We start from the raw sequence: 23,231 nt of genomic DNA on the forward strand, positions 1-23,231 counted from the left end.
CGGCAGCTCTGCTGCAACCTTTTAATCGGGGAAGAGAGGAGACTCTCAGTTACTGATCTTAAAAAACGAATTCTCCTCCAAAGCTCCCTTTTCCTTTCGCCAGTACCACACGCCATTAGGAACATGATCCCGCCTTCTCCTCGCTCATGGGGTCTTAGTCTTCAGCAATATGACTTATTGCAGCCTGCCCAAGTTATAAAGAATCAAGCAATATCTTGAGTTATCTACTTACATGAGAAACTGCTTTGAGTGTTTTCTTAAAAAAAAAAAAAAAAAAAAAAAATTGCTGCAGGGCGCGGTGCCTCGCGCCTGTAATCCCAGCACTTTGGGAGGCAGAGGCAGGCGGATCACGAGGTCAGAAGATCAAAACCATCCTGGCCAACACGGTGAAACCCCGTCTCTACTAAAAAATACAAAAATTAGCCGGACGTGGTGGCGGGCGCCTGTAGTCCCAGCTACTCGGGAGGCTGAGGCAGGAGACTGGCGTGAATCCGACATCGCGCCACTGCACTCCAAACTGGGCCAAAGAGCAAAGACTCCCTCTCAAAAACAAACAAACAAAAAATTGCCATGATCTCAAGTTTGCAAACTAACTTATTTATTTAAATAGACAAGGGGTTTTCGCCATGTTGCCCAGGCTGGTCTTGCACTCCTGGGCCCAAGCGATCCGCCCGCCTCGGCTTCCCTAAGTGCTGGGATGATACGCATGAGCCACCCTGCCCTTCCGCAACCTATTTTTAAGAAAGGGCACCGGACGCGGTGGCCCATGCCTGTAATCCCAGCACTTTGGGAGGCCAAGGCAGGCGGGTCATGAGGTCAGGAGTTCGAGACCAGCCTGACCAACATGGTGAAACCCCGTCTCTACTAAAAATACAAAAATTAGCCGAGGGTGGTGGCAAGTGCCTTTAATCCCAGCTACTCGAGAGGCCGAGCCAGGAGAATAGCTTGAACCCGGGAGGCGGAGGTTGCATTGAGCCGAGACTGCGCCATTGCCCTCCAGCCTGGGCAACAAGAGCGAAACTCCGTCTCAAAAAAAGAAAAGAAAAGAAAAAAGAAAGGGGAAAACCAAGATTAAAAAGTCAAAAGTTGTATGTGATTTGCCAAGGACACATTGTCTTGGTTTCTTCTCTGTTGTCTTTGGCTTGAACTATAAGGCTCGGCAAGCTCTAGCTGCATTCTCTTGTCCCCCGCCCCCCACCACGCCCCCTCATTTTGTTCTGTCATCTTGTTTGCTTCTACTTTCCCCCTTCCATACTCTGCTTGAATACACTGGCCTCATTGCAGTTCCTTCAACAGGGCAATCATTCTCTTACCTCAAGGCCTTTTGTCTGGCTTCCACCAGCTAGCCACATACTTCCTCCCTCACGTAATAACTGCTCAAATGTCCCCATATCTGAGATCTTCCCTAACCATATTTCTTTTTGCCTGCATTAAGAGACAGGATCTCCCTCTGTCACCCAGGCTGGAGTGCAGTGGCGCGATCACGGCTCACAGCAGCCTCAAACTCCTGGGCACAAATGCCTAACCATATTTCTAAAATGGTGCTTCTCCTTAGTTTCTATCCCTGTGCCTTATATTTCTTGTTAGCATCCACCTGACGTATTTGTTTTTGTCTTGTCTCACCTGACTAAGGAATTGTTTTTGTTTACTGTATCCTCAGCACACAGTACAAATCCTATAGTTGACATTTAAGAGCATGATAGATATTTATTGGATAGATGGATGGACAGCAAGATTTAAACTCAGGTTAGGCTGATTCCAAAACCTGGTGCATTTTTCACTGCAACCAAGAAACTATGAAGCCAGATCCACTAGCTACCAAGCCATCTCAGCTTTAGAATTGAGAGGTTGGATGGCTTGGGAAAAAATGCTAAGAATTTCGGTTCTCTCCCCTAGGTGACATCAGAGACTCCAAGAAGCTAGGACACTACACTGCAAAATAAAAAAGCAGCAGATCAGAAAAAAGCAATCTTTTGGTAACATGCACTTATCATCTCCCTCTTTGCTGAAATTTAGATGCAATATAACAGTGATCAAGACCATGGATCCTGGAGCCAGACCGCCTGAATATAAACCCCACTTCCTCTACTTACTAGTGGCATGACCCCAGGCAAGGGACGTAAGTTTTCTGCCTTAGCTTCCTCATTTGCAAGACGGGGATGACGATGTCTATGTCATTGGGTTTTGTGAAGATTAAACAGCTGATATATTGGAAAATGTTTACAACAGTCAGTGCTGTGTAAATGTTAGCTATTTTTAATCATAAGCTTTCTATTCAGTTGTGTAGAAGGTTTGGTTCATGATCCCATTCTTCCTGTACATACAGAAGACAAAAGGGAAGAGAAAACTATCCTAGACCACTCTATAAAATCAGTAGGCTAACAAAAAACCAGCCTAATGCCCATGTTGAGGATGCTAAAAAAAAAAAAGTGTCTCATATGCTTACTCATCCAGTGTTCCAGCAGTCATGGAAATTCATCAGGGCACCATCAGCCCCAGTGACCAATGCATTAACCTCCATTGGTTAATGCCACCAAATTAAAAGACAGCCAAACCAAGGCTAGCACATCCTTTGAGAAGACAGCAGAATTCAATTTGGGAATAAGCTCTTGATCAGTTAAAAGATCATCTGGGCCGGGCGCAGTGGCTCAAGCCTGTAATCCCAGCACTTTGGGAGGCCGAGGCGGGCGGATCACGAGGTCAGGAGATCGAGACCATCCTGGCTGACACGGTGAAACCCCGTCTCTACTAAAAAAAAAAAAAAAAGATCATCTGGACCAGGCATGGTGGCTCACACCCGTAATCCCAGCACTTTAGGAGGCTGAGGAGGGAAGATTGCTCGAGCCCAGCAGTTTGAGACCAGCCTGGACAACATGGAGGGAGACTCTGTCTCAAGAAATTTTTAAAAATTAGCCAGGTGCAGTGGCATGCACTTGTGATCCCATTTACTTGGGAGATTGAGGTGGGAGAATCACTTGAAAACAGGAGGTCAAGACTGCAGTGACAGCTGTGTTCATGCCACTGCACTCCAGCCTGAGTGACAGAACAAGACCCCCCCTCTCTTTTTTAATTAAAAAAATGTAATAAAATAGAGACGGGGGTTCTCCCTGTGTTGCCCAGGCTGGTATCAAACTCCTGTGCTCAAGCCATCCACCAGCCTCAGCCTCCCCAAGTGCTGGGATTATAGGCCTGAGCCACCACACCTGGCAGAGACTCTGTCACTAAAAATAAAAATAACAGGCTGGGTATGGTGGCTCAGGCCTGTAATCCCAGCACTTGGGGAGGCCAAGGCGGGTGGATCCCTTGATGCCAGTTCAAGACCAGCCTCGCCAACATGGCGAAACCCCATCTCTACTGAAAATAGCTGGGCATGGTGGCACATGCCTGTAATCCCAGCTACTTGGAAGGTTGAGGCATGAGAATCACTTGAACCCAGGAAGGCGGAGGTTGCAGTGAGCCGAGATCGCGCCACTGAACTTCAGCCTGGACAACAGAACGAGACTCTATCTTTAAAAAAAAAAAAAAAAAGGCCGGGTGCGGTGGCTCAAGCCTGTAATCCCAGCACTTTGGGAGGCGGAGACGGGCGGATCACGAGGTCAGGAGATAGAGACCATCCTGGCTAACACAGTGAAACCCCGTCTCTACTAAAAAATACAAAAAAAAAAAAAAAAAAAAAAAAACTAGCCGGGCGAGGTGGCGGGCGCCTGTAGTCCCAGCTACTCGGGAGGCTGAGGCAGGAGAATGGTGTGAATCCGGGAGGCGGAACTTGCAGTGAGCTGAGATCCGGCCACTGCACTCCAGCCGGGGCGACAGAGCGTGACTCCGTCTCAAGAAAAAAAAAAAAAAAAAAAAAAAAAAAGTTTTATTAGCCGGGCGCCGTGGCTCACGCCTGTAATCCCAGCACTTTGGGAGGCTGAGGCGGGCGGATCACGAGGTCAGGAGATTGAGACCATCCTGGCTAACACAGTGAAACCCCGTCTCTACTAAAAAAAAAAAAAAAAAAAAAAAAATCATGTCCTGAGCAGTGTTTTCTTTTCTTTCTTTCTTTTTTTTTTTCTAGTAGAGACAAGGGTCTCACATTGCCCAGGCTGGTCTTGGACTCCTGGGTTCAAACAATCCTCCCGCCTTGGCCTCCCAAAGTGCTAGGATTACAGGCATGAGCCACCACGCCTGGCCCTGGGAAGTGTTTTATACTTTGGTCTTCAGCTATGTCTGTGTGTGAAGGTGATCTTATAGTCAGTAGTATCCTTAGATTATTGAGCTAATGAACAGGTGTATTCAGTATAAACTGTTTCACACTCATAATCCCTTTAAAACTCTCAAATAACCCTATGAATTAAGTATTACCTCCTTTTTAATACTTAATTCATAGGGTTAAGATGATAAAATTGAGGCTTGAAAGATGACTCTGTCCAAAGTCATATCCAGGAAGAGAAGGATCTGGGATTTGAATGCAGGTCTATCTGACACCAAAATATATACTGTATCAACTACCTCTTACCACCAAAAGATAAACCAGAACACACTCCCCAGAGAGGTGAAGAAAATTGGACAGAGTATATAATATGTTGACATTCTTAGAGAAAAAGAGTTAAAATAAAAATCTAAGGCATTGCATTTGTTTTTCTGAAAAGGAATCTGTAGACTTAGCCCTAAAGTTGTATGTTACTTCACTAATTTACATTTAATTATATTCCAGATCTAGAGAGACAAGCACCTCTTTGTGACTAATTCCACACTAACAAAAAGAGAACAGTATGTGTAAATCTGAGAAAAAGAGTGCCACAGCAAACTGAAAGCACAAACACCAAAGAAGTCATATGCGCCATTGCACTCCAGCCTGGACGACAAAAGTGAAACTCTGTCCTCCCCGCACACAAAAAAGGAAAAGAAAACAAGAATCTGCATTAATTAAAACGTGCACCTCATCTTAAACAAATCTAACATATGAAAACAGAGATTCGCATAATAGGTAAACCAGTTAAAACTCATGTCCCAAAATAGCATATCAGTAAAAAATAGTACAATAAGACAACAATACAATAATATTATTTATTTTTATTTTTATATTTATTTTTTTGAGATGGAGTCTCACCCTGTTGCCCAGGCTGGAGTGCAGTGGCACAATCTCGGCTCACTGCAAGCTCCGCCTCCTGCGTTCAAGCAATTCTCCTGTCTCAGCCTCCCCAGTAGCTGGGACTACAGGAGCCCACCACCATGCCCGGCTATTTTTTCTGTATTTGTATTAGAGATGGGGTATCACCGTGTTAGCCAGAATGGTCTTGATCTCCTGACCTCGTGATCCGCCCGCCTTGGCCTCCCAAAGTGTTGGGATTACAGGCGTGAGCCACAGCGCTCGGCCTATAATATTATTTTAAACAGCAAGTTCCCTTATAATTGATATTAATCCAATTGAAAACTTTAATTCATATACAACTTTTCAGTGTCTCAATTTGAAAACGCAAATGCTAAACCTATTTGAAATTTTCGGCCAGGCGCGGTGGCTCACGCCTGGAATCCCAGCACTTTGGAAAGCCGAGGTGGGTGGATCACAAGGTCAGGAGTTCGAGACCAGCCTGGCTAATATGGCGAAACCCTGTCTCTACTAAAAATACAAAAATTAGCCAACCATGATGGTGGGCACCTGTAATCTCAGCTACTTGGGAGTCTGAGGCAGGAGAATCACTTGAACCCGGGAGGCGGAGGTTGCAGTAAGCTGAGATCGCACCATTGCACTCCAGCCTGAGTGACTCCCACCATTGCACTCAAGACCCTGTCTCGAAAAAAAAAAAAAAAAGAAATTTTCAAGCAAGATAGATTTTAGCTTAGGCCTATGTTCACAAGGAACATTACAGGGGAAATGCTATAGAGAATGTGTGAAGAAATATGTGAAAATAAGGAAGAAGTGGAAATAGATGAAAGTTCAAGGTTGAAGATAAAATACAAGGTCACTGAAAGAAGCAGGAAGGAGAAATAAAGTATGCAGAAAAAACAGTGCTGGTGACATTACTCCCATGTCACAAAGGGTATCTTTCCCAACTCACTCCATTTTGCAGTGGTAGGATATTCTTCCTCATCTAAGTTTTGGAGTTGGTATAATGAAACAAAAATTAATCACAAACTAAAAGTAAGCATTCTAGCAGGGAAAGCCTTAACTCACAACTAAAGAAAACAGAGCATTTACAGGAGAAGCAGAATGATGTAGGATTATTCCTAATGAAATAGTATATAGGTTGGGTGTGGTGGCTCATGCCTATAATCCCAGTACTTTGGAAGGCCAAGGTGGGAGGCTCGCTTGAAGCCAGGAGTTCAGATCAGCAAGGGCCACATGGTAAGATCCTGTCTCTAAGAAAAATAAATATTAGGGCTGGGCACAGTGGCACATTCCTGTAATCCCAGCACTTTGGATGGGCTGAGGTGGGAGAATTGCTTGAGCCCAGGAGGTCAAGGCTGCAGCAAGCTGTGATGGTGCCACTGCCCTCCAGCCTAGGCAACAAAGTGAGATCCTGCCTCAAACAAAACAAAACAAATTAGCTGGGTGTTGTGGCATGTGCCTGTAGTCCTACCTACTCCAGAGACTGAGGCGAGAGGATCACTTGAGCCCAGGAGTTCAAGGCTGCAGTGTGCTATGATCACACCACAGCCTGGGCAACAGAGCAGGACCCTGACTCTTAAAAATAAAAACAAAAAAAGAAGCTAAGAAAGAAAGAAAGGCTGGGCACAGTGGCTCATGCCTGTAATCCCAACACTTTGGGAGGTCAAGACTGGTGGATCACTTGAGGTCAGAAGTTTGAGACCAGCTTGGCCAACCTAGTGAAACCCCGTCTCTACTAAAAATATAAAAATTAGCTGGGCATGGTGGCACATACCTGTAATCCCAGCTACTCAGGAGGCTGAGGCAGGAGGATCGCTTGAACCCAGGAGGCAGAGGTTGCAGTGAGCCGAGGTAGCGCCACAGCACTCCAGCCTGGATGACAGAGACTCTGTCTCAAAAAAAAAAAAAAAAGGAAAAAAAGAAAAAAAAGAGAAATACATATAAATGAGGCAGCTAGGTGGGACAATCGTGCCATTCCCAGTGAGACTGGAGTTCTCATAAGACCCATGGGGGTCATAACAGATCAAATTCCTGTAGAGGAACCATCCCTGACCAAAGCAGCAGACCAATGACTCAGGAAAACGATAAAATGGTTCAATTTCAGTTCTCCAGTCCCCAAAAATCTGGAATTGTTAGGTTTGGCCGGAGAAAAAAGCTATAAGAGGGAGAAGCTCAATCCTGACTTCAAACATTTGGACTCTAAATTGCTTTCAAGACTGCATACCGAAGTTCTGTTCAGCCCTTCATGGTGATTTGCAAGACAGTTCAAATCTCTGCAGTAATCCTATACAAAGCACTTTCTCAGAATATCTGGGGATACACAGGATTTTGAGAACACTCCTCCATTATGCATACATTAGAAATGGTTGGTGCCATTATCCCACACCTTCTTTACTTGCCAAGCTTCCCGCGGAACCTCCAACTCAGAGATCATACGCTGCCCTCACAACATACCCAGTACCTGGACTTCCAGGAATCAGAACTTCTGCCCCTTCATGTGGACCTTACTTTTTTGTCACGTCTTGGGTTGTCTTAAAAAAAAATTTTTTTTTAAATAGAGTTCGTTTTTCTCTCTCTCTCTCCTCTCTTCTCTCTGTCTGTCTCTGTCTCTCTCGTACAGGCTGGAGTGCTGTGGCGCAACCTTGGCTCACTGCAACCTCCGCCTCCCGGGTTCAAGCAATTCTTGTGATCCAGCCTCCAGAGTAGCTGGGATTACAGGCATGCGCCACCACACCTGGCTAATTAGTTTTTTGTATTTTTAGCAGAGACAGGGTTTCACCATGTTGGCCAGGTTGATTTTGAACTCCTGACTTCAGGTGATCTGCCTGCCTCAGCCTCCCAAAGCACTAGGATTACAGGCGTGAGCCACTGCGCCCGGCCATGTTTCCTCCCTTTATATGGCTTTTTAAATAAATCACTTACGTTGCCAAACGTTCTCATTGGGCCATAACATTGTACAGTCAATCTTATAAGTTAACGGCCACATTTCAGGTAGTGACTACTCACTCCTTAGAGTCCTGCAATGACTCCCCTCCCCTTTTATTAATATTTCCCAATAACTCCCTTTTAATTATCAATTAGGCTGGGCGCAGTGGCTCATGCCTGTAATCCCAACACTTCGGGAGGTCAAGGCTGGTGGATCACTTGAGGTCAAAAGTTTGAGACCAGCTTGGCCAACCCGGTGAAACCCCGTCTCTACTAAAAATATAAAAATTAGCTGGGCTATACAGCAGCTTTTTCTACATGAAACCTATTATACTTCAAGGGAGTACAGGCAATGGTAAGTCAAATAGGATGCTATGCCTCTTCTCTAAAGGGCCTAGGCCGGTATGGTGGGTGGCTCACACTTATAATCCCAGCATTTTGGGAGGCTGAGGCAGGAGGATGCTTGAGCCTAGGAGGTCAAGACCACTATGGGCAATATAGGGAGACCCTGTCTCTACAAAAACATACAAAATTAGCTAAGTGTGGTGGCACACACCTGTAGCCCCAGCTACTTGGGAGGCTAAGGTGGGAGGATCGCTTGAGCCTGGGAGGCAGAGGCTGCAATGACCTGAGATGGTGCCACTGTGCTCCAGCCTGGGTGACACACACACACACACAAAAAGATGCATCTTCAAATATATGTGACCTAAATGGCATCCATACAGAATAAGCGGTTTTTAAAAAGAATGATGTAGAACTAAAAATTCTAATATAGTAAGATATTCAAGATATGCTAAATACAGAAATCAAATTGCAGGTCATTAGCATAACATGAGCCCATCTGAGTGTCTGTGTGTGTGTGTGTGCACGTGCGCGCACGTGCGCATGTGACGGGGGAAATTCTTTGCAATGATTACCTCTACAGAGTGGGACTAAGAGGTAAGGGGGTAAAGTTATACGATACTATTCTTTATAGTTTGAATTTATCATTTTGTGTATTACTTTCATAATGAAAAAGCTAGTATAAAATTTTCACTTAATTGAAAGGATTATTAGTGAACATATGCAATGTTTTAAAGCAAACTGAATAATTACAATGTTCTATCACTATGCCAGTTCTTACCAATTATACATCACTGGCACAATAAAAATTTTTTGTAGCTAAAGAAAGCCTAAGAGATTTTTCTGGTAAATTTAAGGATCTATAATTACAAAGTTGTATAAGTTCATTTCCATAAATTTGAAGACTACTCTAAAAAACCCTGACTTCAGGTAAAAATAGTTAAGTGTAATTTATACTCAATATATTAATGAAGGCCAGGCATGGTGGCTCATGCCTGTAATCTCAAACTTTGGGAGGCCAAGGCAGGAGGACTGCTTGAGGCCAGGAGTTCAAGACCAGCTTGGGCAACAAGGTAAGACCCTGTCTCTACAAAAAAAAAAAAAAAAAAAAAAAAAAAAATTAGCAGGGCTTCGTGGTGTGTGCCTGTAATCCTAGCTACTTGGGAGGCTGAGGCAGGAGGATCACTTGAGCCTGGGAGTTTGAGGCTGCAGTGAGCTATAACTGTGGCACTGCACTCCAGCCTGGGTGACAGAGGGAGATACAATTCTTGTTTTGTTTTCTTTGAGATGGGGGTCTCACTTCATCACTTAGGCTATAGTGTAGTGGCATGATCACAGCTCACTGCAGCCTCCAACCCTGGGCTCAAGTAATCACTGCCATGCCTGGCTAATTTTTTTAACTTTTTGTACAAATGGCGGGGGGGGGGAGGTCTCACTTTGCTGCCCAGGCTGGTCTTGAACTCCTGACCTGGCCTAAAGTGATCCTCCCATTTTGGCCTCCCAAAGTGCTGGGCTTACAGGCATGAACAACTGTGCCTTATCTATATATATAATTTTATGCATCATTTGCAGTAAGAGTCACAAATGCACAGATTTGGAAGAAACCTTAAAAGTCACCTACCCTTGGGCCAGGTGCGGTGGCTCAAGTCTGTAATCCCAGCACTTTGGGAGGCCAAGGTGGGTGGATCACAAGGTTAGGAGTTCAAGACCAGCCTGGCCAACATAGTAAAACCCTGTCTCTACCAAAAATAGAAAAATTAGCCTGGCATGATGGTCTGCACCTGTAGTCCCAGCTACTTAGGAGGCTGAGGCAGGAGAATCGCTTGAACCCGGGAGGCGGAGGTTGCAGTAAGCCGAGATCAGGCCATTTAACTCCAGCCTGGGCAACAGAGTGAGACTCTGTCTCAAAACAAAAAAGTCACCTAGTCTTGGCCAGGCACGGTGGCTCACACCTGTACTCCTAGCACTTTGGAAGATGAGACAGGAGGATCACTTGAGCCCAGGAGTTCAAGACCAGCCTGGCAGGCAACATAGTGAGACCTCATTTATATATTTTATTTTATTTAAAAAAAAATTTTGTTTTGAGACAGAGTCTTGCTCTGTCACCCAGGCTGGAGTGCAGCAGCCTGATCTCAGCTCATTGCAACCCCACCTCCCAGGTTTAAGCAATTCTCATGTCTTAGACTCCCAAGTAGCTGGGATTACAGATGTGTGCCACCATGCCTGGCTAATTTTGTATTTTTAGTAGAGATGGGGTTTCACCATGTTGGCCAGGCTGGTCTCGATCTTCTGGCCTCAAGTGATCTGCCTGCCTCAGCCTCCCAAAGTGTTGGGATTACAGACATGAGCCACCGTGCCCAGCTTCATTTCTATATTTAAAAAAAAAAAAAAAAAAAAAAGGCATCTAGTCCAACTTTCCTACCCAAACACCTAGACATACAAAAAATAAATAAATAAATAAATAAAAACCAATAGCAGCCTGCTGAGGAAAGAACTGAAGTTGAGTACCAGTACTAGGAATATATATGACAACCAGAAATGTCTCCTCCTCAAAATGGAGACATCTGGTAATCATTCACTAAAAAGCATTTTGGCGTAATATAACAAGTTGCTCAGGTAAGTTTTAAACAAGTCATTGACTTAATTTTCTGGTTTCAAAGTTTTCAATTTGTTTCAAACCAAGAGAAATTAGACCATGATGCAGACTGAGTTTAATGAACAAAAATCTCTGTATAAAAAACATTTAAACCTTATCAAATGCTTTAAACACACACACACACACACGCACACACACACACACAAATCCAAATCCAATACACGATCTTAAAACATTATCTTTGTTTACCTCAACATAACCTGTAAAAGTATTTCCAGATAAAACTTTACAAGTGAAGAAAGAAAACCCATGATGTTACACTTACACACACACACAATCATTCTTAAGGAAGAACAAAAACGTGGTAAGAGTGTGAACAGGAAGGGAATGCATCTTTTTTTGTAAAGCTTGTATTAAAAAACACAGCATGAGTAAAATAACTTCCTATACCAAGAGAAGATGCAGAGAGAGGAAACAGAAAGCAGGGATGAGACTAACTCATTAATAAATAGTTTGAGAATGTCATTCAAGAACAGTAAATTTGGGGAGTTACAGATAATCCCCAGTTGTCACCACCTCAAATTCTTTGATTCCGATAACTAATGACAATTAAAAAGCATATATGTGTTCATTTTTTGTAGGTCTTGATTTGTTCATTATTATTTAGGTGTGCTTTGTCTCTTTCAGTGGTTAATTCCTCAGTTCATACTCAGTGTTATGTCCTAGTTACCAGAAGGGCCACAGTAATAAGTGAAGTGAACACAGGTTATAAAGGGGGCATTGGTGGTATGAGGAGGTGAATAAGGAGGGCCAGGTTGCCTGGTTTGGATTTCAGCATCACTGCCTGCCAGCTCCTGGCACCTAGCAAGCTACTTAGCCACTGTGTGTCTCCATTTCCTCAGCTTCGGTTGGGGGTCACTATAGCACCTACTTCAGATAGTGTGATTAGGGGGTTAAACAAGATGGTCGGTCATTCAAAAAATTTATCACACTGCCTGGTCAATAGATGTTAGCTGAAAATATTAGTTGTGGTATTACAGGGGAAACAAAAGGAAAATTCTGTCTCTGTATTTCTCCTCACTGATAAAGTTTTCAGGGACAAACTATGGCAAAAAGCAGAGATACCAGTACATTTGAGACCAGTACAAAGAGATTGAAGATCTAGTCTTATGAATATAGATACCCATTTTTATATAAGAAAAAAATTACATGGCTCCATATCACAAAATTTAAGATCTTCCTGTTAAACATCACACAATTCCCATCATCATTATGCTCTACATACACTCTAAATTATGTAGAGTTTCTACTGATATTCCACAACAACAAGTCCAGAAATTTTAACTAAGAAACAGCTGCAGAACTGCATGTTGGACAGTAATCTGTGTGTGCCACAAGAGCTTGGGCCAACACAAAGGACCAGGATTCTGCCTCCATGGCCTGGACTCCTCCACACATAGTCAGATGAGTCAGGTTCTTGCAGACCTTCAAATCTCCATTCATATCCCCCTTTGAGAGGGCCATTTTCAGAGGTGAAGGAAGCAGCAGCCACTGGGCACGAAACACCGCACTCCTACTTCAGTATAATATGATAGCTATCGTTGGTTTCTGCTGTTAAAAAGAGAAAGCGAATCATCTTTAGTCACCTCCAAAACACAGCAGGAGAAACAAAGTATGGTAAGATTCTTGTGAGAAGGGGAAAAAAGGGAGGTGGAGGTTGCAGTGAGCCGAGATCACGCCATTGCACTCTAGCTTGGGCAACAAGAGTGAAATTCCGTCTTAAAAAAAAAAAGAGAAAGGGGAAAAAAAAGAGCAGGACAAACAGCAGCATACTTACTCATTAGCACAGATTCCTTATAATAAATATGCATTACAAATACAACATGCCTCAATTTCCTCATCTGCAATGGAAGATGGAAGAGAATGGCAAAAAGCCGGGCCAGGCACGGTGGCTCATGCCTGTAATCCCAGCACTTTGGGAGTCCGAGGTGGGTGGATCACTTGAGGTCAGGAGTTAGAGACCAGCCTGGCCAACATGGTGAAACCCTGTCTCTACTAAAAATACAAAAATTAGCCAGACAAGGTGGCATGTGCCTGTAATCCCAGTTACTTGGGAGGCTGAGGGTGGAGAATCACTTGAACTCGGGAGGTGAAGGTTGCAGTGAGCCGAGATCGTGCCACTGCACTCCAGCCTGGGCAACAGATCAAAACTCTGTCTCAAAAAAAAAAAAAAAAAAAAAAAGGCCAACTTACAAAAAGGAACAATCTCTAATACTGTCACTTTCTTTACCCAAATATGGTTACTTTCCCTATCTCTCCTCAAAGAAGTATGTACTTTGCCTACTAGTAGTAAAGCTGTGAAACTACTTAGAGAAAGATGTTTGTCTTACTATTACCTTTCATTGTGTCCAGAATAAAACATGCTTCTTCCTGAAAGTTCTGTATCATCTGAAAAAAGCAAGAAAATTTGTGATTATTTAAATGAAAAATAATCCCTTTATATTCCTGTGTCCCTAAGGACTACATCCAGCGGGATTTAGATGGGAGGCTTTACAGGTCTCAAATAATGTATTTCTTGAGTATCTAGGATCGTAAAAGTTTTTTCCTCCCCTCCCCTGTTTGGTTTTTAAATATTAAAAAACTAAGCAGATTAGAACAGTTGTCTTAAAGCCTGGTATGCATTTCCCTGGGTTAACCCCAAGACTCTCCACGGAGCACACAGACACTAATATACGCATACAGGAGAACTGACTTCCATGTCTTCAACTCCCATATGTGCTCTTTCCTAAAACCTCTTTAATTTTCCTTCCTCACTGTCCCTTCTCAAACTCCCTTCTCCCATTTTACAAGATAAAGGCATGAGTTTCACCCTCCCAGGATCCTAATAAGGTGCGCTGGCCCATGATGTGAAAGCTTCAGGTGGCAAAGTGGAATAGCAAAGGTGAACTCTAATATTAAACTAGGCAACAGACCCTTTTATGAGCCACATGGTTTCTAACTCTTTCCTTTCACCAGAATTAAAGAGTAACCTAATCACAAATTGTCATGTGATAAAGGATTCCAAATGATTTTTTGATAATATCACTATGTAATTTCTGGTATATAATTCTGAAGTATAATCTAATGACATTATCATTACAAAATTCCATCCATTCCTATCTATCAATTTATGTGACTCAAGTCCCTCAGCAATAATATCTAGAGGTGAAAAACAGAATGGAATTGATGCTGAAATCCTATGTCATTCTAGCAATCAATAGGCAGTATTCACCTACAAAGGAAATAATTATGTGCAAAGGTACGACTAGGGATTGAAACAATTTCATCCAACTCATTCATAGATATACCTGTAATAATAATATTCTTAATTTTTTTTTTTTTTTTTTTTTCTGAGACGGAGTTTCACTCTTGTTGCCCAGGCTGGAGTGCAATGGCCCCATCTCGGCTCACCACAACCTCCACCTCCTGGGTTCAAGGGATCCTCCTGCCTCAGCCTCCTGGGTAGCTGGGATTACAAGCACGTGCCACCACACCCAACTAATTTTGTATTTTTAGTAGAGATGGGGTTTCTCCATGTTGGCCAGTCTGGTTTCAAACTCTCGACCTCAGGTGATCCGCCTGCCTCGGCCTCCCAAAGTGCTGGGATTACAGGTATGAGCCACTGCGCCTGGCCTTTTTTTTTTTTTTGGATGGAGTCTCGCTCTGTCACCCAGGCTAGAGTGTGGTGGCACAATCTCGGCTGACTGCAACCTCTGCCTCTCGGGTTCAAGCAATTCTCTGCCTCAGCCTCCCAAGTAGCTGGGATTATAGGCACCTGCCACCATGCCCAGCTAATTTTTGTATTTTTAGTAGAGATGGGGTTTCACCATCTTGGCTAGGCTGATCTTGAACTTCTGACCTTGTGATCCACCTGTCTCAGCCTCCCAAAGTGCTGGGATTACAGGCATAAGTCACTGCACCTGGCCGGCCCTCTTAATGTTTAATAATTACTTATTAAAACATGTAGCATATTTACATTATTTTAATCAACTGTATAATTATGATGATTCCATTCATAATTTTTAAATTTTTATTTAAAAACTTTGTTTCAAACAAATATAGTAGGATAATCAATAAAAGATGTTTGTGCATAAAAATATGTTACGGTAAGATGGCCAGGTGTGGTGGCTCACATCTGTAATCCCAGCACTTTGGCAGGCTGAGGCGGGTTGATCACTTGAGGCCAGGAGTTCAAGACCAGACTGGCCACATGGTGAAACCCAGCCTCTACTAAAAATACAAAAATTAGCCGGGCATGGTGGTGGGCGCCTGTAATACCAGCTACTTGGGAGGCTGAGGCAGGATAATCGTTTGAACCTCGGAGGCAGAGGTTGCAGTGAGCTGAGATCACACCATGGCACAACAGCCTGGGTGACAAAGTGAGACTCTGTGTCAAAAAAAAAAAAAGTTACAGTAAGATAAAATTCAATGGGGGAAGTAAATGAAAATAAGAGTTCCAGGAAACAGAGGAATAGTACAAGAATTCTAACTTAAAGGAAAGCACAGTCGTGTTTTGTTTTTTTTTTAATGGATGGTGGTGTTATTAAATCATTTTTGCATTAAGATTACATGGGATGCAATTAGAATAATGATGTAACCATTTCACTTAGAAATGTCATTATATATGCCCAGAAATGACATCTTTTACAACTATTTAAACTTTAACAAAAAATTTTAAGTCAGCCTAAAAATGTGCATGGGAATATGTGGTTTTTAAAATATTTCAGGGCGGGGCGTGGTGGCTCACATCTGTAATCCCACCACTTTGGGAGGGTGAGGCGGGCAGATCACTTGAGGTCAGGAGTTTGAGACCAGCCTGGCCAACATGGCAAAACCCCGTCTCTACAAAAATACATAAATTAGCTGGGCGTGGTGGCACGCGCCTATAATTCCCACTATTCCGGAGGCTGAGGGAGGAGAATCACTTGAACCCAGGAAGTGGAGGTTACAGTGAGCTGAGATTGGGCCATTGCACTCTGGCCTGGGCAACAGAGAGAGACTGTTTAAAAAAAAAATTAGGAGGAAAGCAAGCAAAAAGGTATGAAACCCTCTGATCTAGAAAACAGAACACTCTGCCCCAGGAGAACTGCTCTTGCTCCATGTGCTGACAAATTAAGCATCATCTGGTAATTCAACTGTACTGAAAAATCTACCTCATCACTGATGAGCACATGAATTCCTGTTGGCCCCTGCTTGTAAATCTGGCTGATCTGGCAAGGGGAAATGCTGAAAAGCTGAGCAATTTTTTCTGTCAATTCAACAGCTGTCAGTTCTTCTAGATAGATGGCATGGTAAACTGCAAAAGGGAGAGAGCAACAGGAGTCAGTACAAAGTTTGTCTGCTCTTACACATAACTTGATCACTAGGAATGTCCACTTTTCTGAAGGACTCAGAAATCAGACTGCCTAAGCTCAAACCCTGGCTCAACCACTTGCAGCTGTGTGACCTAGGGCACGTTATTTAACATCCCTAGGCCTCATTTTTCTCGTGTAAATACTAGAGATAACAGTAAAATCCTCCACAAAGAGGAGATATTAGTTGTAAATATTAAAGCATATAAAAAGTGTTAAGAATAGCACCTGGCTGGGCATGGTGGTTCACACCTATAGTCCCAGCAATTTGGGAGGCTGAGGCAGGGAGATCACTTGAGCCCAGGAGTTCAAGACCAGCCTGGGCAACATAGGGAGATCCCATCTCTACAATAAATAAAACAATTAGGTAGACGTGGGGTGCACACCTATAGTTCTAGTTACTCGGGAGGCTGACGGGAGAGAATCACTTGAGCCCAGGTGGTCAAGTTTGCAATGAGTCATGATTGCACCACAGTACTTCAGCCTGGGTAACCGAGTGAGACTCTGTCTCAAAAAAAAAAAAAGGCCGGGCGTGGTGGCTCAAGCCTGTAATCCTAGCACTTTGGGAGGCCGAGGCGGGCAGATCACGAGGTCAGGAGATCGAGACCATTCTGGCTAACCCAGTGAAACCCCGTCTCTACTAAAAATACAAAAAACTAGCCGGGCGAAGTGGCGCGCGCCTGTAGTCCCAGCTACTTGGGAGGCTGAGGCAGGAGAATGGCGTGAACCCAGGAGGCAGAGCTTGCAGTAAGCCGAGATCGCACCACTCACTCCAGCCTGGGTGACAGAGCGAGACTCCGTCTCAAAAAAAAAAAAAAAAATAGCACCTGCCATATATTAGGAGCTCAATAAATGCTAGTGATTATTGTTACTTCTAGCAAACGCTAAATCTGCTGTTTGATAGTTTCCCATCATACATGCCCATAAGTTACCTCTTCACCTTTCTTCCTATCTGTCCTGGTGTGTCCAGAACAACCTACCGAAGAAAGTGCCATTTGAGTCTCCATCCTCCTGCTTCTGCTGCTGTTGCTGCTGCTGTTGTTGCTGCTCCCTCAACTGCAGTGACTCCTGACAAACATAAATGGTTAACCTTGGACGCACCATCCTAAGGGGAGGAAAAAGGCTAATTAGTCTTACATTCTTTATGGTAAGCACAATAAAAAGGGAGAAATTGTGTTTCTACATTAATCATATAGAGCAGATGAAAACTGGAAGCTCACTGGCCAAATGCAATTAATTTGCTATGTTTTATTAGTTCCCCAGTGGTAAGGGTTTTTTTTCCTTAAGTGGAATTAGTTCCAATATGAGACATCACATAAACCTCTGAACTTTTGGCTTTTCCTGAATATCTAGCAATCTTAGGCCTGCATTCTCACATGAAAACAATCAGCTGTTCTTACATAATGCATATATTCTTCACTATACCCCAGTCTTGACTGCCATTCATTTACATTACCTGTATGTCCTCTATAGTCATTTGAGTTTGTGGCCTTTGGTGTAAAAGTTAGACATAGTCAAAATATAAAAGCCTTATGTCTTTTTGGGTCAGGTTCAAGATATACTTCTTACTAAAAAATACCAACACAGTAAACTAGATCATCTTATTTCTCTCATTATCTTCTCCTAACTAGCCTAAATCCTTTTTCTGCTCTTCTTAGAGAAAGGTATTCAACTACCTCTTGATCTGATCCTCTGAATCCTTCCAATTTCTAAACATTCTTTAGATAATATGCTTTAAAAAATGAAAGATCGGCCGGGCGCGGTGGCTCAAGCCTGTAATCCCAGCACTTTGGGAGGCCAAGATGGGCGGATCGCGAGGTCAGGAGATCGAGACCATCCTGGCTAACACGGTGAAACCCCTCTCTACTAAAAAATACAAAAAAGTAGCCGGGTGAGGTGGCGGGCGCCTGTAGTCCCAGCTACTGGGGAGGCTGAGGCAAGAGAATGGCATAAACCCGGAGCTTGCAGTGAGCTGAGATCCGGCCACTGCACCCCAGCCTGGGTGACAGAGCAAGACTCCGTCTCAAAAAAATAAATAAATAAATAAAATTAAAGATCAATTATTTTTCCCCAAGTCATCAATCCCTGATTTCCTTTCTTTCCTTAAAATTTTCCAAGCTTCAACATCCCTTATGATGTAGACAAAAACAAATATGACCAGGCACGGTGGCTCACACCTGTAATCCCAGCACTTTAGGAAGGCGAGTCGGAAGGATTGCTTGAGCTCAGGAGTTTGAGACCAGCCAGGGAAACATGGCAAAACTCCGCCTCTACAAAAAGTACAAAATTAGGCGGGCATGGTGGTGCGCACCTGTAGTCCCAGCTGCTCAGCCATCTAGATAGGAGGATGGCTTGAGCCCAGGAAATCGAGACTGCAGCGAGCCATGATTGCATTGCTGCACTCCAAGCTGGGTGACAGAGCAAGACCCTGTCTCAAGAAAGAAAACCCAAAACAAAAGCAAACCAAAAATAAATACTGCGCAATCTGTTTTACTATGTAGTCACTGATTTGGTTCTGTTGCCATTGACCTAAATGCTTTTTTCATCAGTGTTACTACTACCTATTTAAAATTGTAAATCCCAAAAGAGGACCAAAAATTACCATGTATTTTAACAACTGCAGGGAGACACTTAAGTAATTACTACCCACATTTGCCTGGCCCGGTGGCTCATGCCTGTAATCCCAGCACTTTGGGAGGCCGAGACGGGCGGATCACAAGATCAGGAGAGCGAGACCATCCGGCTAACACGGTGAAACCCCGTCTCTACTAAAAAATACAAAAAATTAGCCGGGCGTGATGGCGGGCGCCTGTAGTCCCAGCTACTCGGGAGGCTGAGGCAGGAGAATGGCGTGAACCCAGGAGGTGGAGCTTGCAGTGAGCCGAGATCGCACCACTGCACTCCAGCCTGGGTGAAAGAGCAAGACTCCGTTTCAAAAAAAAAAAAAAAAAAAAGAGGCCGGGCGCGGTGGCTCAAGCCTGTAATCCCAGCACTTTGGGAGGCCGAGACGGGCGGATCACGAGGTCAGGAGATCGAGACCATCCTGGCTAACACGGTGAAACCCCGTCTCTACTAAAAATACAAAAAATTAGCCGGGCGCGGTTGTGGGCGCCTGTAGTCCCAGCTACTCGGGAGGCTGAGGCAGGAGAATGGCGTGAACCCGGAGAGGCGGAGCTTGCAGTGAGCCGAGATCGCGCCACTGCACTCCAGCCTGGGGCACAGAGCAAGACTCCGTCTCAAAAAAAAAAAAAAAAAAAAAGTAATTCCCACCCACATTTAAGAATGACCACTTCTCCAGTTTAAACCAACTTGGGGCCTTTGCACTTGTTGTTCCATCTGCCTAGAACAGTCTCCCTTCCTGTGACTCCAGAGCTGCATCCTTCTCAGAACTCAGTTTAAATATCCCCTCCTTGAAGAGGTCCTTCCTGATCATATTCTGGGCACCCTATAGCCCACAACCTTGTTTTTTGCTTGTTTATTTGTTTTGTTTTCCTTCAAAGCTCTTATCACTATCCACAATACTTATTTATCTTACTCCCCATGAGAAAGTAAACTCCCTAACAATGGGCACCCTGTTTTGCTCACCAATATATTAATATTCCCAGAGCCTACAATAGTACCTGGCTCACGAAAAGCATGATGAATTTTCATTGGAAAATTCATTCACCTGGAAATGAAAAATGGAATATCATGGGGAATTCCTTAGACAAAGTGCAAGAAAATATTTTTTTAAATCTTTATTTGGTACATAGCTGACACTTAAAAGAAATGTTTCCAGAAGGTGTATTTAGCTGTATAGAGTACTGTGAAGAATTCCTGAATTCAAATCCATTTGGAATCCAACCTCATTGATATTTTAACACTAATTACATACCGGCCTTTTAATGCATTAAAAAGTCTGATTCCATCTGCAGGGCCACAGATTTGGATCACATCATCTCTAGTTAATTTCAATAAATCTGCCCCTGGAATAAATATAAGAAAATGGATGATAAAGGCAAAGATTCTCTGTGTTAATGACTATTAAAATGGGCTCTATTATAAGGACACCTCATTACCAGAATGTTACAATCCATAATTTTCTTCATGGCATATAAGGCCCTTCATGACCTGGCTCCCACCGCCTCTCCCATCTCAATTCCCGCCAATTAACCTCCCCATTTAACCCTATGCTTTCATCATACTGATGATGTCTAATGAGCAAGCTGTTTTTTCTGCCTGAAACAACCTTCCACTATCTAAGCTGGTCACAACATGCCTGTAGTCCCAGCTACTCAAGAAGCTGAGGTAGGAGGATTGTTAGAGGCCAGTCGACTGTTAGGAGTTCAAGACTGGTGTGGACAACATAGCAAGACCCCATCTCTTTAAAAAAAAAAAAAAAAAATCCTGGGCCAGGTGTGGTAGCTCACGCCTGTAATCCCAGCACTTTGGGATGTCGAGGCGGGTGGATCATTGAGGTCAGGAGTTCGAGACCAGCCTGGCCAACATAGTGAGACCCTGTCTCTACTAAAAATACAAAAATTAGCCGGATGTGGTGGTAGGTACCTGTAATCCTAGCTACTCAGGGGCTGAGGCAGGAGAATCACTTGAACCCAGCAGTTAAGAGGTTGCAGTAAGCTGAGATTGCGCCTCTGCACTCCAGCCTGGGTGACAGTGAGACTCCGTCTCAAAAAAAAAAAAAAAAAATCCTGGATTTACCTGATGTATCACACATGTTCCCTAATACCAGATCTTCCCACAAAGGTCTTACTGTCATTATCAGAACACTTATCTATAGCATCACAACTATTTATCGGTTTTTCAGAGTTTTATTTTGATTTGATTAGTTGTGTTTCGGTGCTTTTTTTTTTTTTTTGGACACCAGATGATTAATGGGCTATTTGATCAGGAATTATGCCTCATTCATTTGTGTATTCCTACCACATCAAAAAGTGCTAAATAGGCCAGGCGCTGTGGCTCACACCTGTAATCCCAGCACTCTGGGAGGCCAAGAAGGGTGGATCACTTGAGGTCAGGTGTTCAAGACCAGCCTGGCCAACATGGTGAAACTCTGTCTCTACTAAAAATACATAAATTAGCTGGTATGGCAGGTGCCTATAATCCCAGCTAATCAGAAGGCTAAGGCAGGAGAATTGTTTGAACCCAGGAGGCGGAGGTTGCAGTGAGCTGAGATCATGCAATTGCACTCCAGCTTGGGTGACAGAGTGAGACTCCATCTCAAAAAAAGAACAACAACAAAAAATGCTAAATAAAATTGGATTGTGTAAATGAAATAAATTATAGTGATATCAAGGGGAAAATTTCAGACTACCTGCAAATGAAATACACATTTTAAAAAGTATTGTATGAAATAAGCATTTTTAAATTAAATTGAATTTAAACTAAAAGGTGTTTGTTTTTAAGTATTTCACAGCACAGCTGCAACTGGTGAGAAAGTCTTAAGGGTTCTATGAAATTCATTTCATCAGAAAAATGCAGTAAGATCTCTCATACACATATACACACACAACTCTCCCATGGATACCAGGAGGCCCTAGAATGCAAAGGAAAATCTCATGCTAGGGAAAACAAAAGAAAAAGAAAATTTAACCTGAGAAGTTTGTGAAAAGCCTTGTGAATGTAGAAAAACGATTTCGATGCAACCACTGCTGAGCTTCCTGAGGTGTGGTTGTTGGTAAGAGGTTCTGAAAGGGAGAGAGCATTTTTTAGGTAACCAAATAGATTTGTCTGTTAACCCATTAGGTAACACATAGCCAAACACACCCACACAACCCCATACTCAGGCCTCATTTGTGAAAGTTGTTTTCTCTTTCTCCAACCATGCAAGACGCTCAAGGAGTTCCATCCTTTTCTTCCCCACTAGACTGTAAGCTCCTCAAATGGAAGGGTCCTGCATTACTCGTTTCATATCTTTAGTCCCTAGCACAGTATCTGGTTCATAGTCAAAATTCAATAAATGTTTGTTTAATGAATGAATGAATAGTACTCCCTAAAAGTTGGGCATTTCTACTGAATTGGACAGTCATCAAAGTATTACTAGACATTGTAAGTAACTGACATTCAACTTTAGACTTACATCTGTGACTGGAGGGGGTGGCTCTGGCTGGTGGTTTGGTGAACCATTTCTAAAGAAACATTTAAAATGAAAGTATGAGTCCATGACACATGCTGGGGCTCACTATTTCATTCCTCATCTTCACAATAAATCTTAAGCTAGAGATTTAAAAAACTCTGTGCTCTCTCATAAAACATTCTTATTCTTTGACCCAATACTTTAATTTTCTATTAGTTTAACCTAAATACTTTATGCGGAGTGGGAGAAATTATGTCATTAGCAACAATTTTTTATTATTGAGGAAACTGAAGAAAATATCAACATTTCAATAATGATAAATTATGGCATCAATAATGATGAGATAAATTATGGCATAAAAATATTTAACCATAAATTTACTAAGATGAAAAATTATGAAAGAATAATTATCAAGAAAAAAATTTAAAAATAAAATGAAAAATATCAGGATAAAAAATTTTATCAATACATTACTACTGTAGGAAATACACAAATATGCACACATACACAAGAAAAATACTGGAAGAAAATTTATGCAATGCAATTTGATCACACACATTTAGAATAAAAAAAAAACTTTTTTTCTTTTTTTTTTTTTTTTGAGACGGAGTCTCGCACTTTCTCCCAGGCTGGAGTGCAGTGGTGTGATCTCGGCTAACTGCAGGCTCCGCCTCCCGGGTTCACGCCATCCTTCTGCCTCAGCCTCCTGAGTAGCTGGGACTACAGGCACCCGCCACCACGCCCGGCTAATTTTTTTGTATTTTTAGTAGAGACGGGGTTTCACCATGTTAGCCAGGATGGTCTCAATCT

The 23,231-nt window shown here is 43.0% G+C and overlaps 1 protein-coding gene across 19 annotated transcripts in view; it reads right to left on the reverse strand.

Moving 5' to 3' along the window:
* Positions 1-11,050: 11,050 nt before the first annotated feature.
* Positions 11,051-23,231, reverse strand: part of TFCP2 (transcription factor CP2) — an 83,088-nt gene continuing 70,907 nt past the window's right edge. For 7 of the 19 annotated variants that reach the window (XM_077952301.1, XM_077952303.1, XM_077952299.1 and 4 more), the window contains 7 exons: positions 22,425-22,473; positions 21,939-22,032; positions 20,223-20,313; positions 17,329-17,453; positions 16,151-16,293; positions 13,355-13,406; positions 11,051-12,569 (listed from right to left, as the gene is read on the reverse strand). In XM_077952301.1, the coding sequence (XP_077808427.1) occupies positions 12,532-12,569; positions 13,355-13,406; positions 16,151-16,293; positions 17,329-17,453; positions 20,223-20,313; positions 21,939-22,032; positions 22,425-22,473 (592 nt within the window). In that variant the 3' untranslated portion in view covers positions 11,051-12,531. 19 annotated transcript variants of the gene reach the window in all.

Source organism: Macaca mulatta, chromosome 11 (genome assembly GCF_049350105.2).
Source record: "Macaca mulatta isolate MMU2019108-1 chromosome 11, T2T-MMU8v2.0, whole genome shotgun sequence".
Classification (NCBI taxonomy): domain Eukaryota; kingdom Metazoa; phylum Chordata; class Mammalia; order Primates; family Cercopithecidae; genus Macaca; species Macaca mulatta.